Source organism: Carassius carassius, chromosome 5 (genome assembly GCF_963082965.1).
Source record: "Carassius carassius chromosome 5, fCarCar2.1, whole genome shotgun sequence".
Taxonomy (NCBI): domain Eukaryota; kingdom Metazoa; phylum Chordata; class Actinopteri; order Cypriniformes; family Cyprinidae; genus Carassius; species Carassius carassius.
The window spans coordinates 36,598,982-36,618,796 of NC_081759.1; the positions used below are offsets into that span (position 1 = coordinate 36,598,982).

At 36.5% G+C, this 19,815-nt stretch overlaps 1 protein-coding gene across 5 annotated transcripts in view; it reads left to right on the forward strand.

Moving 5' to 3' along the window:
* gria3a (glutamate receptor, ionotropic, AMPA 3a) overlaps positions 1 to 19,815 on the forward strand; it is a 35,187-nt gene that overhangs the window by 3,021 nt on the left and 12,351 nt on the right. For 4 of the 5 annotated variants that reach the window (XM_059551053.1, XM_059551054.1, XM_059551052.1 and 1 more), the window contains exons 3-12: positions 4,482 to 4,721; positions 8,315 to 8,502; positions 10,171 to 10,224; positions 10,318 to 10,479; positions 10,761 to 10,928; positions 11,287 to 11,391; positions 11,922 to 12,029; positions 14,365 to 14,571; positions 15,565 to 15,938; positions 17,705 to 17,903. In XM_059551053.1, the coding sequence (XP_059407036.1) occupies positions 4,482 to 4,721; positions 8,315 to 8,502; positions 10,171 to 10,224; positions 10,318 to 10,479; positions 10,761 to 10,928; positions 11,287 to 11,391; positions 11,922 to 12,029; positions 14,365 to 14,571; positions 15,565 to 15,938; positions 17,705 to 17,903 (1,805 nt within the window). Of the gene's footprint in view, positions 1 to 4,481; positions 4,722 to 8,314; positions 8,503 to 10,170; positions 10,225 to 10,317; positions 10,480 to 10,760; positions 10,929 to 11,286; positions 11,392 to 11,921; positions 12,030 to 14,364; positions 14,572 to 15,564; positions 15,939 to 17,704; positions 17,904 to 18,331; positions 18,795 to 19,815 lie in introns of those variants that run through there. The other variant, XM_059551055.1, reaches the window with a different exon arrangement.

Sequence of the window (19,815 nt, forward strand, 5' to 3'; positions counted from 1 at the left end):
AATAAATATAACAAAAAAAAACCGCCCATTTCTTTCAATCGACTGCAAGCCCACATTCATGTCTGTCTCCATCGAATCAACAACCAGTACATTAATCAGTTTTTCAACATTTGAAAATATTAAATAAGTTTATATGACATAAAAAATTTCACACTCAAATTTAAAATTTCTTAATTTCAATACCACAGCAAAGGCTACTTGATTAACAAATATAAAGTTCAAACATTATTAAAGACAAGTGAATAGTCAATAAATAAGATCAAATGAACAAAATACAAGCCATAGCACATAAATAAACAGAACAAAGATAAAAATTAAAAAGCCCTTTAGGTTGGTTTGTAGCTGTTCAAGTACAGAAACTGAATTATAAAATGTAAAATAACGTCACATATTTTCATTGTATAAGTTCAGGGGCGATTCTAGGATTTTTTCAACTGGGGGGCACAAGAGGGGCCACGATTAATACAGAGGGGCCAATCTTGTGTTATTTGAACTGTATATCCAAATCATTTCAAGAGTTCAGTAACCTTTAAAATCAGTAATAAACAGTGATACCCTATTATATTTTAATAGCAGTTATTCACTGCTCTAAATCAAAACAAATTTTAAACAAAAGTGAAAGAAAAACTGTAATAAATAAAAAATCCAATGTATGAACAGTGTACAACTCACAAATAATAATAATAATAGAATTTATTTATAATAGCCTTATATAATATATATAATAGCCTTATTTATATAAATGCAGAATAACATTAATAATTCATATAAATAAATACACAATTAATGAATTAATATAACTAATATAAATTTAATATAATAAATTGTTTTTGTTTATTATCCACATCCCATTCAATTTGCATAGCAGCAGTTGCAGTAAATTTGCATTGATGAATAAACAAAATCTACTTATGTCAAGGCTAATTAATCTTGAGCATATTGATTTAAAAATATCATATATCCATACTTTGTTAGATAGCTACTTGTTCAAAAAGATAGCTGTAGTTTAACATGTAAAATATGTGGATCCTATAGAAACAGTTTAGAATAGCTTAATTAGTCCAGTGTTATTTTTATTATTAGTTATTTATTTTGCTATTTAATCATGCATTACATATTTATGTATGATATTTGCGGACATATGATGAACAAATGATAAAGCCAGGTGCTAAATTATTTTTTTCATTTTGATTACACACAAGATGAAAAAAGATGTTCAGAGGGATTTCAGCATATTTATATATTTATATATTTTCGGCATATTTTTTTTTTTATTAAAATGTCTCATTAATCAGGCCAGTAATGATTTATTAACAAATCCCTCTGGAGATATCTTCAGAATACAGAATATAAGTGTATTACTGGAGGGTTTGGTGCACATAGCTGCTACATAGGCTAAGATGTTTGTACTGAAGAATGACAAAAAAAATCATTTTGAGAAAACAGCATTTAAATATTTGTAATGTAAAAGCTAATTATTATTTTTAGTGGAAACAACTATTTACAGACACAATATCTTGTCAAATCCTTAGCAATCAACAATACAAACCAACTTAAACACATCAAAACTTTTAACTCAGCATTTATGGCCTTCAACTAAACAGAAAAACAGTCAAAAACACTGTGGAAATGTCAGAGCACGTCAGGAAAATGGCATCAGCCAATGAGATTCACTTTTAGTGTTAAATGCCCCATTGTACTTTCACAATTGGTTGCTGATGAAAAGGAAATGACCATATTTGGATCCGAGAACATTGTACGGGAGAGAGAGCTTTCCAGGGTGCAGACAGCAATCGCGGAGCACCATGGTGATTTAGAACGCCAACTGAATTTATGAGAAATTTACAGACGCAAATAGACTAAAGGTGTAGTAAAATAAAGACCTATATGTGTACTTTATTTTCACCACAAGTCTGAAAGAAGACATGTTATTGAAGACAAACAGCCCCAAATGTGCTCGCAAGTGTGGAGCGTTAGATAAACATCATACGATTTGTTTCGTCACCTCACTTAAGTGAAAAAAGTTGCTAATCGACTGCATGATTCAATAATGACTTTATTAGAATTGCAATTATACTTTTTTTAAACCATTGCTTTAAATTGCGTTGTTGCCTATATCGGCGCGTTCGGCCAAAAAATAAGTAAATCGTAATGCAGTAAACCCCTTTTACATTCAGCATCAGAGGAGCATAGTAAATATAATGATTAGCATCTTGGTCTGCTCTAGGAGATAACATCGTCATCGAACCTGGTCTGTCTAACACTGAAAGACGTTAACATTAGTACCAAACACTTCTTGCACTGCAACAACTCGCTAATCGAAAAACATAAGCTATATAAAATAGATCAACTTACCGTGTGCTTTTTTTCGTTGGAAAACAGCAGCTCGCTATTCTTGGTCCTCGCTGAGAAGCATCGCGACGCAATCATGAGTTATTTACTAAACTGAAAGATTATGATTTGAATTTGTGAGTGACAGACAAGTAGAAGGTTGGGGGCACACTGGGGGGCCAATCAATTTTCATGAGGGGCCCCATGGCCCCTCCCCTGGCTACGCCACTGTATAAGTTAAATATAGATTAGTCATTGTTAAAGCTACAAAAGTGAGTGATTTTCTTTCTCCCTTGTCTGTATGTTTTGTATGTATTTGTCCATTCAAGCGCAAGAAGAAGTAGAAAGAAAATAAGGGGCTCTCACATTGTATGTGTCTATGTGTGGCTCTATGTGTGTGCACTTTGTGCACAAAACACACTGAATGGAGTTGTTATTCAAGTCTTCTTGTGCTTGAATGCTTTAAACTTTATTCAATTTTTAAACAGGCAAGGCATAAAAACAAGTGCACATGATGATCTTTCACACTGACCCCAGCCATCTGTCAGTCCTTATTGTCTTAAATGTTGATTATATTTAAATTGACACTTCCCCTGTCTGTTATGTGTCTGACAAACAGATAGTCCTGCCCTAAAAACACATCATTGTCAAGCCAGTGTTGCTGTGTTGTGCTTCTCAAACTAAGCTGAACAATATTTTGATTGCACCACAGATCAGAGTGTTCACACTTTTCAGGAAAATCAACCTACAAAAATGTCTTCCTTTATAGATGACTGTATTGAGCTGAGATAGTAGAAAGCATTGTAACAAAAACTTCAGCTGTAAGGACTGAATGAGAGACTGAGTAAGAGCTGAATGTGTCTCTCTGAACTGCACTGATCATTTGTTCTCATGGTGAGAGCTGCTTTCCACTGAGGTGCGATCGATACAGAAAAAGAACAGGAAAGGACCACCTAAAACACAAATTCACACACTTAAACCCACACAAATACAATTTGAGTGTAGATATTCTCTGTATGATCTTCTTTCTTCTTTAGACACATTTCTGAATGGATCACTCAAAAAATCAATCTTAGAAATAAAAGTTTGGCGGGCAGCATTGCTTTTCAGTGTGACATACAGGGCTTCCGCCACTTACTGGACTGGAGTGTGAAGCGCTGGATGGAGCATAGGTAACGGCAATGATTTTAATGCATTAAAGATCTGCGTATAAAAATCTCATTTTAATATACCACTAATTAGAATGTTGAGGACGTGTTATCTATGGTGGATATGGTTTTATGTGTAGAGTTTAAGCATGTATGCTTTTGCAGTGTTGACCGTGAATGCGTGTTCATCTGTGTGTGATGTTTTTTAACCTCTGGGCTCTCTGAGTAATGTGACATTTGCTTGGATTTTCCTCCTTTTTCTCCCTCTTGTCCACATGCCACCTATTTCTTTTTTCTTGCTTTTTTGTTTGTATGTCTTCTGGACACATTTAGGAACATTTGTCCCTTTCATTCCTTTTCCTAGAATTGACTAACCTCTATTCATGCCATAGTCTGTTAGTCTCTCCTATTCTCTCCCTCGCTCTCTTACTATTCAAGAAGCAGGTGTTTGTGTAAGGCAAAAATCATTTGCTTCAGGAAACAGACAAACAGTACAAATGTCCTCCCTCTGGAGAACATAAGGTTGTAAATATTCAGATAATAAGACAGCGCTAAAGCTGAATTAATGCTTAACACTGACTTTTCTGCGCATTCTTTCCTATATTGCTGTAGAGATGTCAGTGAACTCAATCCGTCTACTGTCAGCTTAGCTACGTGGTTGCCAGATTTAGAAACATTTGCAGTTTATCTTTAAATAATTTAGATGACAACTGCATTAAAATGAGTATTTAAAATAAATAAATAACAAGACATTTGATTTGGATTCATTTTGATTTGATCAGGCTGCCTGTGACATTAAACCTGATGTCATATCCTTTCCATTTCTGCAAAAAGGTTACTGTCTCTTCAGATAGTTTTTAAAGGCTCAGATAGACACACAAGTACACACGCTCAGTAGAGATCATCATAATATGAAATGCTTATGAGTGTTTGTGTGCCTTAATGATTGTTTATCCTAAAATGTACACTGACTCTGCTCCCATCTCTCTCTTGGTCTGGCAGTCTGTTCTCAGTTCTCCAGAGGTGTATATGCAATATTTGGATTCTACGACAGGAGGTCAATGAACACATTAACGTCGTTCTGCGGCGCTCTGCACACCTCCTTCATCACTCCATCGTTTCCCACGGACACAGATGTGCAGTTTGTCCTGCAGATGAGGCCGAGCCTCCGAGGGGTGCTGCTCAGTTTGCTAACCCATTACAAATGGGAGAAATTTGTCTACCTTTATGATACTGATAGAGGTGAGTAAACACACACAAACACATACACTGTAAGTATTTGAACACTTAAAGGGATAGTTCGCCCAAAGTGAAATTTTGAAAAAGAGTGTTTGGTTACCTACATTCTTCAAAATATTTTCTTTTGTGTTCTGTAGAAGAAAGAAAGTAGGCTATATAAGTTTGTAACAACATGAGTGTGAATAAATGATGACAAGGTTCATTTTTGGGTGAACTATCCCTTTGAAAGTAGCACTGCAACAGAAGTAGCAACAGATCTTTTCTTCAGTATTTTGATTCTGTTGTTGATTGGATTTTGAGATCGAAAGTGGATGCTTGTTGGCACCAGTAGCCTCTTGGGCAGTGCATCTTTGCGTCTCGGGCATCCTGAGTTCAAGTCCCAGCTCATTTTCCTTTCCCAATCCCACCACTCTCCTCTTTCTCCCAGTTTGTCTTATATGCTGTCCTATCCTAATAAAAAGGCAAAAATAAATCTTAAAAAAATATGTCCCTGGCCCTGTTTACAGCTGCTCTTAATATGCATTTTTGTTGATCCGATCATAAATGAATGACGCTAAATATAAGTGTAAAGGGGTCTTAATGGTATAATGGAGGACAGTTTTTCTCTGTGTTTGTGTTTCAGATCACCTGATGGGCATACAGCCAACAATCACACATTTTCCTAGCTTGTTTACTCTCGAGAGAGTGCTTACAGGGGCAGTTTAAGATAATGAGAGACATTGTTATTTTTTCTCCAGGGATCTCCCTTAATGGATTAAACACATCATACCGATGAGCAGAACAGTGTGCTTACAGATAAAACTCATTGAAACTTTGTTTGGACCACCACTTCTTAATGCGGTGGGCAACTAAAGTCAGAGACCATATTGAAATACTGGGGTTCAGATTTGATCATGTGAATTCTTTGGTACAAAGGGTCAGATTTTCTTCCTTTAAAGCTCTAGATGCTGTTTGGATCATTCTTAAATCATGATACAGTACAGACAGTCTCAATCTGTTGCCACCCTTGAAAACACCCACTACTGTCAGCAGGGAGTTGAGCTGGTGGTGCCAAACTTTAAATGGTTTTCCATCACCACAGGGCTTGTGCATCTGTTAAATACGCTAAACAGTGACGATTAAAAAAATCAGCATGAGCCTTGGCTTGCTGGTTAACATAAATGCTCTAAGACATTGATTTGTGCTGTTGAGATGAGTGCCGCAATGTTTGGCAGAGACTCAATAAAAAATGTAAAAGGTCAAATACATAATTTAAAAAAATAAACCGTGAGAGAGGTTAAGAGACATTTAAGGAAGGTGTTGTAAAAGATTTCATCCATGAAATGTTTAAAGCTGCAGTCCGTAACTTTTTTGGGTTAAAAATGATCTGAAATCAATATTTGAGCAAGTACATAACCAGCCAGTGTTCAAAACTATCACCTTACTTTAGTCCGATTCACAACTAATAATTTTTTCTAATTTGAGTGGTACAGGTAGGTTTTCACAGGAAATTCAAGCATGGCAATGCATCATTACGTCACATCTGTAATCATAAAGAAATTGTCCCGGCTAATAGGCTGTCACATGTGAGGATCCTGCAGGTGGCAGATCATTTATAGCCTTTTCTCACAGCAGCTAGAATAACTAAATGTATCATTTTGATGGTGGATTGTAATCCAGAAAGGATTAGGTGTTTATGAAACACACATAAATGAAATTAAATTATATTCCAGTTTCAAATGTGCTTCTGATTACAGATAGCCTGGGATTACACAAGATATCCATTTTAAAGACAACCAGTTTGAATGGAGCATAACTAGCTTGTTGGGTTAAAATAATTTCTTAATACGAGATTTTAATGGTATGACAATTAGAGATTAGTCTATACAGAAATTGACATCTACATGCTAATACACACTATATTCATAGTCACGCAATGCTGATGTTGTTAACATTTAATAATTTGAGAATAAAATATGACCATAATAATCATTTGCATAGTTTGATGTGATATGAGGTAATCGATCTTTAGATTAAATCACCATTGGTAGCTTGATTTATTGTAATGATTTTTTCCTCAGTTGGTCAGAACAAATGTGGCAGACTTGTTACTTGTTCAGATGACAATATACCGTGGAAATTCTTATTTGAGTCATATATTCCAAGACCTAGGCTAGAATCTGTGTTTGCAAAGTACAGTAAACACACCGGTGCAGTGACTGATTGCAGCCACACATTCACCTCAAAACATTAGATTTATCCGCGCTGGAGCCATGCCGTGCACAGCCACGGAAGGAAGATAATTCTGCAAACAGCTGCAGTTGCAGGTTTTTAAACAGAGATGGTGACAAAGAGGCAAAACTTTCAGACTGCAGCTTTAACAAGACCCTCTTAAATTGCTAATGAGAAATTCATGTTTAATTAACCCATCTTTAATAGACCTTTGCAGGTCTGACACATGGCCTTTCACTTATGCTAACATGTACGACTTTAAGAGTTGAGGTGCTTGAGTGTATGTGTGTCATTTGAATTCTCACCTCTCTGTGAGCTGTCAGTCTTGATTAATTGGTCACGGCTAAACAGCCTGCCGGCCTGGCACTCCAGGACGTATGCTAATTAAAATAGTGATTGAGTGTGTGTGTGTGTGTGTGTGTGTGTGTGTGTGTGTGCATGCATGTTGTCTTATAATGAATGTGATCACAGGGCTAAAAACGAGACAGAATGGAACTGGGCTGATTTGTGTCCTTCATGGCCTTGAGCTGGAGGTTATAAAGGGTGTTAGTGAACATTTCTGTTACTAAATATGTGCTTTGAATCCTTGAATGTGAATTCTGGGTTCAGTACACCTGTGGTGCACTCTTAGGAAAGAAATGTGCAAAAGCTGTCACTGGGGCAGTACCCTTTCGAAATGGACTAAAATGTACTTAATTTGTACCTGTAAGGTACAAATATTCATTCTTATGGCTAAGTAAGGAAAAAAGAAAAAAAAGGTGTTCAAAAACCTTTTGAAAGGGCAAATAAATTATATCATAATATTTGTTTCTAATAAACATAAGTCATTTGTTTTCTGTTTTGAATCTTCAAAAAAAAAAAATTTTTTTAAGTAAATTGAATTTTGAGGGAAACCTAGTTTATATCAGAGCTAACAAACCCTCATTGGCTGGGGTGGTGTCCCTATGCAGGGGTCTGAGATGTGCTGCAGTGGGTCTGATGTATTGCAGAAGACCTGCATAGTTGTATAAAGATATCATCTGCAATGGATCTGATCTATAGTGGAGCATATTTCAAATATATGAATGAAGGCCTAATAAACACCTGCACACTTATGCACAAATGTATGTTATATATATATATATAAATATGTGTGTTCTGCCACTGCATTAGCATCATTAGTGCAGAGTTGCAGTAATTACATTCACCATGCTTCTTTCTCTGCCTTCCCTCCTTTCATCCCTTCAGATTTGCACTGCTTCAGCAGTTCCTCTGTGTTCTCAAACCAGAGAGAGAAATGAAGCAGTACTTGCTCTATCATTCTGGCCCAATTCTGCTATTGTACTACATCTACACAAGCCCTTCTTTGTGGTGTGTTTTACACCATGTATTATTCTCTGTTTCAGGGTTTTCCATCCTGCAGGCCATCATGGAATCTGCGGTGATGAATAATTGGCAGGTTACAGCACGATCGGTGGGGAACATAGTGGATCCGCTGGAATACCGGCGCATTATTGAAGAAATGGATCGTCGGCAGGAAAAGCGTTTCCTTATCGACTGTGAGGTTGAACGTATTAATAGTATTCTAGAACAGGTACATAAAAACACATATTCAGACTTCATTTAATTTGATCTGTAACCTGTCTGTAGTGGCAGTAGTTCATGAATTTTTTGTGGTGTTAATTAATACCTTTCCAAAATTAAACCGTTGTTAGCGAATAAGGTGGTAAAAATAGTGTGTGTGAGAGCGTGCATGTGTTTGTGTAAGTAGGGCACAGCGTCCTGTAACAAGGGAACAGTGAGAAAACTAAAAATACTTCCTTTCCTCTCATCCAAAAATACAACTCTCAAAGGTACTGTTACATTCTCCGATTCTGTTTGTCTCTTTCACTTATTCTTTCTCTTTCAGTTTTTTACCCTCTGCCTCTGCTTTCCTAGCTTTTCCCACACATATACATGCAGAGGAAAGAGTGTATGTGTGTGTTTGTTTGACTATGAGGTCACGGAGATAATGAAATCCACAAGTAGATCAATCAGCACTCAGAGAAAGCTAATCAGAGCACTGCGCTTCCAGCAGACTGGCTGTCTGCTGCTATTTGTAAATCAATAGCTGCTTGTGTGTGGGTGTGGTTCAGTCGTACCTTTATGGTGTGCCCAAGAGTCAGCAGAGCGTTACTGGCACGGCATGAAAATTTTCAATATTACCAATGTATTCAAGTGCTGCACCTTTGTAGAACAATAAATAATAATAACACAGTGCTGTGAGTCACAGTCACAGCTCCACTGTGCCATACAGGTTCAAGCAGGACAATTGACACAGTTCTTTCATTTCTGATTATGTAAAAATGGGCTCTACTATTGACCTGATTTGTTTAATCAAAAAACAGTTTAAACACATTTCCATAGATGGAATGTTGTATTCTTTAGGTGTTTATAACTGCCATTGGACATTTATTACCACCAGTGTTAGAACTTAGAAATGTTGCGGTAATGACATTTTTGGGGGAAGTATTGTTTGAGTGCTGAACAGTGTTATTTTAATATAATTTGGATGGTATTATAGTGTTTATTAATGTTTTAAAATGGGTAAAAATATAAAAAAATATTTTAAGATAAGTCAGTTTTAAAGTTAATTTAACTTTTTTTTCTGTAATATTTTGTTTGTCACTTTTTGACATATTGTATATTCATTTTAAGTTGCATACATTTTCAGTTTTTATTTTGAAATTATAACAGTTAATTATAATAACCATATATTATAATTATAATTTTTATTAAGACCCCCCCCCCCAAAAAAAAAAAGATGTTTGCATTTTTATTTTATTTTTTAAATAAAAGTATTTTTGCTTTTGGCTTACATTTATACTTTTGAATTAAATACTCCATGACATGGCAGCAGGAGCGTTTTTCCATAAAATGACAATAAAAGTCCTTGTCACTCATGGCCTATGGTTTTTATTTTTTCCCTCTAGTATTCAGCTATGCTATTAATAAAAAAAAAGAATTATTTTTCCCCAAAACAGTTTTTTTCAGCTATTTACTATTAATAAAAAGAAAAACGCAAGCAAGCTTTCCACCTTTTTTCACCGCTGGGACCACAGAGTGCCCATATAGTTTCAGAATCACCCCTCAGCAGTTCTTCTGGCTTTTTCTTTTAATTTTTCGTTTGCCAATTTAATCTGTGACTCGTTCACTTTGATCTCATGGTCTGCATAAACAATCACACATGATGCTGGCTGACACTCTTTCATTCTATTTCCAGGTTGTTGTCTCAGGAAAGAACAGTCGAGGATATCATTACATCCTGGCAAATCTTGTGAGAAAATACACACACATGCCCAGATCTCTTCTTTCTTAACCTTCTGTGAGTGACCTTTCACTTTTGACCATTGACCCTCGCTCTCTGCAGGGATTCTCTAACATGAGTTTGGATAAGGTGTTTTCAGGCGGAGCAAATATCACCGGATTCCAAATCATAAGTCCTGATAGCCCGATGGTGCAGCAGTTCCTTCAGCGCTGGGAGCGGCTCGATGAGAGAGAGTTCCCCGAGTCTAGAAACACTCCCCTGAAGGTCTTTGTCTTGATGTGCATTTGTGATGTGTTTATTTATGAGTGTGCCACTTGTGAATATGTCTGCAGAGTTTGTTTGTATACGTTAACGTGTAATTTATGAGAACATATTTAGATGAGTTTAATATAGCAGTCATGTAGTAGTTTCATGCTTAAATTCTCCCATAATGCAGCTCTTTCAACTGTTCACTAAGTGTTGAATAACTTAGTTTGAATGTTTGTGAGGTTCTCTGTTTATACTGATGTGTCCATACATTTATCTGTTTGTTGTTTCATGTTTAGTACACCTCTGCACTGACACACGATGCCATCCTGGTGATAGCCGAAGCATTTCGGTATTTGAGACGTCAGCGTGTTGATATTTCTCGTCGAGGGAGTGCAGGCGATTGCCTTGCCAACCCGGCTGTACCATGGAGTCAGGGAATCGACATTGAGAGAGCTCTCAAAATGGTAGGAGGGGTCCAGAAAGGGCCTCAGAGATAGGAAAGCTGTTCACGTTTTTTTAATGAATGTCCAATGTTCATTTTTACCTGTAGACCTTATGCGCCAGAGAAACAAGCTTACAGCCATCTCTTGAACTGTGTTTACTTTCGTTTTGTGGTAGTTTCTGTTTTCAGTTGTCTAGAGCATTGTCATGTTTGAAGCAGATAACATAAAAAATGTCAGTATGGAATGAACACAGGGGAGCTACATAGGGTCTATATGGTTTTATGATCCCTCCATTGTTTAATAATGTATCATGCTTTCCTTTTTTATCCTGCTTGTCATTTTGTGGGTGTTACTGTTCCTGTGTGCTTTCCTCCTGCAGGTTCAGGTTCAGGGTATGACGGGAAATATTCAGTTCGACTCGTTTGGACGGCGATTAAATTACACCATTGATGTTTATGAAATGAAGCCGGGAGGAGCCAGAAAGGTTAGTGGCTCTCAGAGGGCAGTTTCTATAAATTCACTCAATATCACTGTCGCAGTGAAGCCACAATCACTTTAGAGTGCTAAATATGTAGATTCCTGTGTGTGTATATATATATATATATATATGTATGTATGTATGTATATATATATATATATATATATATATATATACATATATATATACATATATATATACATATATATATATACATACATATATATAGCAATAAAAACTAAAATTATACAAATTAGTTTTCTCGGCCCTTTTTTTTTTTAGACTTTCATCACTAAATTTGTTAAGTTACAATATAATATAATATAATAATATAATAAATATTTTCTCTTGAAAGCTCAAGGAAAATGATATTTGTCATGATATGACCGCTTTAACATACTCTTAAATGCTCCTCCGTCAGTCATGAGATCATGTTTCTACTGAGTCATTCTCTTACTGAATTGCTGTATTTCTGTTATTGGTGGACTGTGATTGATTGATTCTATTTATGCTGTTGTTGTTTCTGTCCTTTGCAGATTGGCTACTGGAATGAATATGAGAAATTTGTTTATATAGTGGAGCAGCAGGTTACCAACGAGTCCTCCTCTGTGGAAAACAGAACCATTGTGGTCACTACTATTATGGTACACTATCTAAAGCTGCTTTTAAATATACCGAACCATCATCCTTCTGCCCTTTCAGGTTTAGTGTCACAGTTGCATTGCATTCTGGGGGGGCAGAACGTTTTTCTGTTTCGCTTTGCTTTGCACTCACTCACTACATGTTGAAACAGTCGATCACAGAAGAGTGTTTCAACTGTATCCGTGTGAGTGCCAAAGCATTTTCAGTTCCATTCCGGTGGCCTGTTGTAGCAGTGACATCACAATACTGGCTTTGGTAAGAAATAGGTTAGGCTGTCTCTTTCTCTGCTTCTTTCACCTCACCAAACGTAAGTACAGAACGACTGAGATGCCAAGCTGGATGCAAATTGCAGAAAATGTTAAGAAATATACACACATGACATGTCTGATGGTTTTCTCACACATGGTGTGAAATAGTAGGCATCAGAAAAAGAGTCTCTCGTCTAACATCCACTCAGAGTTCAGATGTGTTTTTCTGGCCGAGGTCCTGTTTTTATCATCCAGCTGTCCGATCAGATGGGCCCATTAGCTGCAGACAGTTTGTTCTTTATTTAGCTCCCTAAAAATGACACAGTTGTCCATGCCAAAATGATGAATGTGAGCAGGTTTGTTGTTATCTGAGAGAGTGTGGCTAGCACCCACTCAATAGAAATTCAATCCAATTAAAGTATTTGATTAGATTGCTTTTCATATTTCTCTGATTTATTATTGACTATTTAGGCATCAGATGAAGAGGAGTCGAGATTGAGAGCTAGCTCAGGGCCTGTTCATTCAATATTATCTTCCAGTGATATTACAATATAATAATGCATAAAAATGCTTAGCCATTCTTGAGATATGTCCTCTGACCTACAGCTCAAATTTCTTTGTCAAAAAGAATAAAATAAAATAAATATGATTTGGATCAAAAAGAAACTGAGCAGCACTTGTTTTGCAACTCCCAAAGTGATGGTTTGAACTGTGTTGCATACACATTTAAATAGCTAAATTTATTTAGAATTTTATTTCTGTTGTTTAATTTCTTTAAAATAAATTGCAAAGCTTCTTAATCCAGAGAATTTCCGACAGGACGCGTTCCAGTTTGTTAACGTGGAGATGCTTTGCCTACTGGAGATGTTACGTTGGACACTCGCTGTGTTTAAACAAACACTATTAATTAAACGAAATGCTGGAAGTGAATCGGTTGGGGCTGTACAGTGATTACAGCTGGGCTTAAACGAGTTCCATAATTATGTCTTTAATGAAGAACTCTGAGAACTTGAGGGCAGGGGTGTATAGAGGAGAGGACTGAGATGAAATGGAAAGAATATTAATTAAAGGACGAATATGGTAATTAAACTTTTGAATAATACATAACCTGAAGGTCACAGCAACCAAATCTTAGTAGAAAAAAGTGAAACGAACTCTATCGTTAAAGAATACAGTTGTTTTAATGCAGATAAGTTACATTACGATAGCTTTGTAAGACCAGTTAGAATGACGTAAATAAACATATGTCACTAAATTTATTTAGTCATATTTAAATGTACCGTAAGGTTCGCCTTATGCTACATTTAAAAGTGACGACCTCTTTCTGACTCTGCCTATGATGACCTCATAAGTAGATACAGAAATTGAAAGCAGGCTAATTAGATAATTAGTTGAATAAGAGTTTGTAAAAAGAATGTTTCATTCTGAACAGAAGTGCTTGTGTAACAAAACCAGTTTAAATAACTTGAGACCGACTGAAAATATGGATGATTGGGTTCAGTAAATAAGATGAAAGGAAACTCGAGTTTGATCTGATGCTATCAAAGCAAATTTTGATCTTAAGTTTTATCAGATTTGGCCTAAAATAGATAAAAGCACACACATGTGAGAAAACCTCTGCTGTCCTCTTTAACTGTCCTGCATGCACTGGACACATACATGCGTGTACATTTTTAAGCAGAGTCCCCTAAACGTCCATATCCTCGCTTGCTTTAGGCTGACAAATGACTCCAGTTTACTAATGAGAGGGCCTGCAACTTCACATCTCTGTCAGCGCTCTTTTTCTCTCTCCAATTAGAGAAATAAAAAAGCACCATTAAAAAGCACTGTCCCAAAACCTAATTGAACTAGCCTAGCCTTCCTCACAGCTGCTGTTTGGCTGTTGGTCACATTGCTTGTTACAAGACTCACAGTGCATGTGTATATTTCAGTATGTGTTTTTTGTGAAAGAGGTGTGAAAGTGTGTATGTGTGACACATATCAGCATGATTGCAGACTAATCCGTGATCTTATGTGTGTGTGTGTGTATGTGTGTGTTCTGGGCTGTCAGTCTGAAAGCCAGCTGAACCTAATGTGATTTGGTTAACAGGAAGCTCCATATGTAATGTACAAGAGGAATTATATGCAGTTGGAAGGGAATGATCGCTATGAGGGCTACTGTGTAGACTTGGCATCAGAAATCGCAAAGCATGTGGGCATAAAGTACAAACTGTCCATTGTGGCTGATGGGAAATATGGAGCACGCGACCCTGAGACCAAGACCTGGAACGGCATGGTGGGGGAGTTGGTATATGGGGTGAGTGCTGGGAAAATTATCCTGCAATGGGAAATTGTGTGTGGTGGGATAGTGGCTGTGTGAAACCAGCAACACTTAGGAGTCCTCATATAAAATCACTGACCACTCTGTCAAAATAAAAGTCATAAAATCAAATCGCTATCTCTTAACATTTCAACGTTTGGTGCTTGTCAGACTTGCTCTCTTCATTCTTTCCTGTGTCACATGATTTATTTTGACATTGCAATGTGATTTTTAAGTTAAATAAATAATTCCAGTGTCCTGGTGTTGCTGACATCACCCAAGTCTTTGGTCATGGTCACTGTTTTTACAGAATAAGCTCCAAATTAGTGCCTCTCTTCATGGGTTAAAGCCTTCGACATGCATTTTTGGGGGGAAAACAAAAACCAGCTCCATCCATTTGGTTCCTATTAAAGTTAAACAACTTATTCTTTATTCACTGTAAATGAATGTTAGAAAGTGTGTGCATGTGTGTCTCTGCTTTTGTTTTGTTTTTGTGTGCCATTCAACATATCCTAAATATATGAGACATATCAATTAATCATCTCAGGTGATTATATATAAAGGTATATATCTAAAAAGATCTTATTATAATTTTATATCCTGTCAAGAATTTATCATACTCTATTTGTTTGCTACTTCTTGGCTCATATAGGCCAGAACTTAGTGTGTCCATACACAAAATATTATTACGAAGTTCTATTTAGATCTTTTGTTGAATTTTAAATTGAGTTCTGAGTTCCAATCTTAAGCAGATGGAGGAAAGAAGGCATTTTGGGACAGAATACGTAGTAACATCTGCTGCTTACAGATAACATACAGATAAATGTAAAGAATGAACTTTAATTTGTTGTTGGTATTCAAACAACTGTAAGTTCTGTATTTTTATTTTCATTACATTTTGAGAATAGTAAACCACCAAATCACATAGCCATGATCATATTTTTTTCCCTGGTATTATGAACTGAGATTTACTGTGTTCCATGTTTTTAGAGAGCCGATATAGCTGTGGCTCCTCTCACTATAACCCTTGTCCGGGAGGAGGTAATAGATTTCTCCAAGCCCTTCATGAGTCTGGGCATTTCCATCATGATCAAGAAACCCCAGAAGTCCAAGCCAGGAGTCTTCTCTTTCCTGGATCCGCTGGCCTATGAGATCTGGATGTGTATTGTGTTTGCATACATCGGTGTGAGTGTGGTTCTCTTCCTGGTGAGTCGTTTCAGTCCATATGAATGGCACCTGGATGAGAATGAAGAGGCGAAGGATCCGCAGACGCCCCCCGACCCACCCAACGACTTCGGCATCTTTAACAGTCTCTGGTTCTCTCTTGGAGCTTTCATGCAGCAAGGATGCGATATCTCGCCAAGGTTGGTGTGTTATTTAGCCCATCCTTGTCTCTCCATCCTCATTTTTCTCTCTCCCCTCATCTTTGCATTTTATGGTCTTCTCTTTCATGGTGCATATATGTTATTCTACTTGGGGCGTTAAATATTTAATAAGCTTATCTTCTAACCATAACCTATTGTCTTCACTTTCATCATTCATTCATTCACTTAAACACGATATTGTCAGCTGTTTCTGTCTTAATCTCCTTTTTTCTCTGTTGAAGTACAGCTTGTTTTAAATCAGTGGTTCTTGTTTTTTTTTAGTCATACTCCCCTTTGAAGCTAAAGAAACTTTTTGCACTACATTCAAATCAATAATATCATCACCTTTCAGTATTTGTAGCCAATTTGGCACTTGTAATGACATATAATCATTTAACAGATTGTTTTGTACGAATCAGTTTAAAATGTTGAAATACAAACCAATTATTTTAGCAGTTACTGCACATTATAGTTTTTTTGTTAAAACTTTTAATATCCTTTTACACCAAGAACAATCACTATAAAGATGACGATATTAGCATCCACACCAGCGAGTGATTTGATCGTCTGTTTATTTTAAGTGCATGCTTGTCTGTCCCTTTAAATTCTTGAGCTCGTTATAGCAGGATTGATTCTGATTGGCTGTCAATGTTTTTGTCATTCGTCAACTGGAAATAAAAATTGTTCTAAAAGTTATTCCAACCATATCATTTCTCTGTGCCTTTATCGTTATAGCTGTGGTGTGGATTCTGCTATTCTTTAATATTGAGATTTTTTATTTTTGTAAATGTATGTTTATCATTATCTTTCTAGTAATCGTCCTTGGTGTGAACAGGCCTTTTCTGTTAATGATAACATAATTATTAAACATAAAACATAATAAAAAACTGCGTGCTTTGGAAAATAATCTAATGTATTTTTTAAATTAAAGGAAAAAAATATTTTTTTTTAAATTACAAATCAAAAGATTATAAATTTATTATATGCAAAAAATTTAAAACACATGAATTATACTGTAACAATAACAAAAACTTTATTGTCATATAAAAAAAATCTAGATTTTGCTCTTTGAGAACCACTGCTTAAAGCAGGGCTATTCAAATCTTGCCCTGGAGGGCCAATGCGGTGCAGAGTTTGCTGAGCATGCTAATCAATGTTTTTGGGATCATTAGAAAATCACAGGCACTCTGCACTGCATTGGCCCTCCAGGGCAAGATTTGAATAGCCCTGGCTTAAAGTGATGCTGGGTGGGCATCAACTAAAATAATTTATATTCACCGTGTGTTGACTGTAAAATGTTCAGATTTTCTCTCTTTCACTTTCTTTTTCTCTTGCTTGGAGGGCTACCGTGTTCTTGCTGCATGTCTCTATTTTACTGTCAGCAGTTGGTGTTTATAAACAGTTGGTGTTTATTTCAGTAGAGGAGTGTCAGCCCTCTTCATTCATTCCATCATTCATCTATTCATTCATTTGATTTTCCTGCCCATCGTACTCACCTAATTCTTCTTGGATTCCTGTCTTTCATTCTTGAGGTGCTCTTTGTGACCCTGTGCTTCTCATCCTCAACCTTCTACTGTCTCTCTTGACACCGACCTGTCCAAACGGAAGCTTCACTTGTGCATTGAGTGATTGTTTTGATAGTTTCTTGAAGACATTTACATCTTTTATCGGCAGTAATAGTTTTTATACATCTGTACTAATTGTTAACCTTTCACAGGAGTTTTGTTTGCTCTCCTATTGTCTCTCTTTCTCCCTCTCTCTCTCAGGTCTCTGTCTGGTCGTATTGTTGGAGGTGTGTGGTGGTTCTTCACCCTGATCATCATTTCATCCTACACTGCAAATCTGGCTGCTTTCCTGACTGTGGAAAGGATGGTGTCTCCTATAGAGAGTGCAGAAGACCTGGCCAAGCAGACTGAGATCGCCTACGGAACACTCGACTCCGGTTCCACCAAAGAGTTCTTCAGGGTAAAACAGCAATAAAAATATACTGTCAAATGCAATAATACTGCTATTTTTAGTCAAAATGAGGACATAAGCCTGTGTGGTTATTGATCATGATAAATCTTGTATTCTGTGCCAGTGTTTCTTACTCCTGATACTGGAGTTCCCCAGCCATATTTTAGATCTCACCCTTATTTATCTACAGTACTATTCAAAAGTTTGGGGTCGGTATGATTTTTCATGTTTTTAAAAGAAGTCTGCACTAACTACACCAATGCTGAAACAAACAAAAAAAAGCACTTTATGCAATAATCCATAATGTTACATATGCGTTGTCTTGTATGACAAAAATACTTTTTGGATCATTCAGCCTCAGATGTCCAGGAAACAAATACGATTTTAATCGGCTTTCAAATCACATATGGATAGTTTTTTTATTTTCTGTATTTTAGGCACTGAACGGATGAGTCAAATGTGAAAAAAAAAAGTTTTTCTGCCTGTCTGAGCAAAGTCTAAAATGCATTATTCAACTCATCAACTGAACTGAATTTGTTAATTACAGGAGACATTGAAAATGTGCTGTACTGGAAGGGTTTTTACTTTTTTATTCAGGATTGAGAGATACTGAAATATGGGTTTGATGGAGTGTCTGATGTTGTTTTGAATCCTTTTCTTAAATATCATAAACTTTGACAGTTTAAGGCTTACTTCACATGTTCATGTGGTGAGAATGTTAAATGATTGTTGCTTTAAACAACATAAATCCGCAACGATTAAGTAATCTAAAGGTAAGCAAGAAGGTTTGCTTGCAAGAAATTCTGAGACTAAACTGCAATGACAGTCAGTTGGCAATCTGACAAAGACGTGTCACCACAGACATACAACCATCTTTGAATAAAGACATGTTTTACTGAATCTTAGCCAGAAACCATTTTCATGTGAGCCAGCTAGAGGCAGAGTGTGTGTGTGTGTGTGTGTGTGTGTGTGTGTGTGTGTGTGTGTGTGTGTGTGTGTGTGTGTGTGTGTGTGTGTGTGTGTGTGTGTGTGTGTGTGTGTGTGTGTGTGTGTGTGTGTGTGTGTGTGTGTGTGTGTGTGTGTGTGTGTTTGTTTTGAGATGACAGGGAACATGACAGTTTTAAAATGACCCAGATACACCACTGCTGATGAGCTCATCCTGTCATTTCACCTTAATGTCACAATTACTTGCTGTGTGTGTGTGTGTGTGTGTATATGAGTGTATGGAAGCAGATATACCTGTATTTGTATTCACACACACGTGATCAGTCACTGTCACCTCACAGATCCACGAGTGGTTGGAGATGGAGAACACATGAAATAAGGTGCCCTTTTGCTCCTCTCTCTTTCATGAGTTGTCATCTGTAAACAAACTTGATCAGAGCAAAGATGACAGGAGTTTGATGTGGAGACAGTCTCCACCTTGTGTTCATAATGTATTATTGCTGCAAACTATAGCAAGGAGTGAATGTACCTCAGCCTTGATTAGATGGTAATGTTGGTTTGAGTTTATGTTTTTAGCTAGAAAAACAATCATCACAAAACAAGCAGCTTAAAGAAACAATCACCCTCATGTCATTCTAAACTTGATGGCTTTATTTCTTCCATGGAGCACAAATGGAGAAATTGTTATGCCTGTAGTCTTTTACATTAAATCACAATAAATGAGAACTAACATTTCAAACATCAAAAAAGGATGCAAAAGCACTGCAACTTTTTTCAACACGATGATGATTGAATGATTTCGCAAGGATTATGTGACAAGGAAGACTTATGCAGCTTTGCCATTACAGAAATAAATTAAATTTTAAAATATAATCGACTCAAAAAGACATTGTTACACATTTTACAACATCTTAGGCTTACGTGAAAATGTTTTTCAAGATGACTCCTTTTGCATTCTGAGAAAGTCACTTGCACA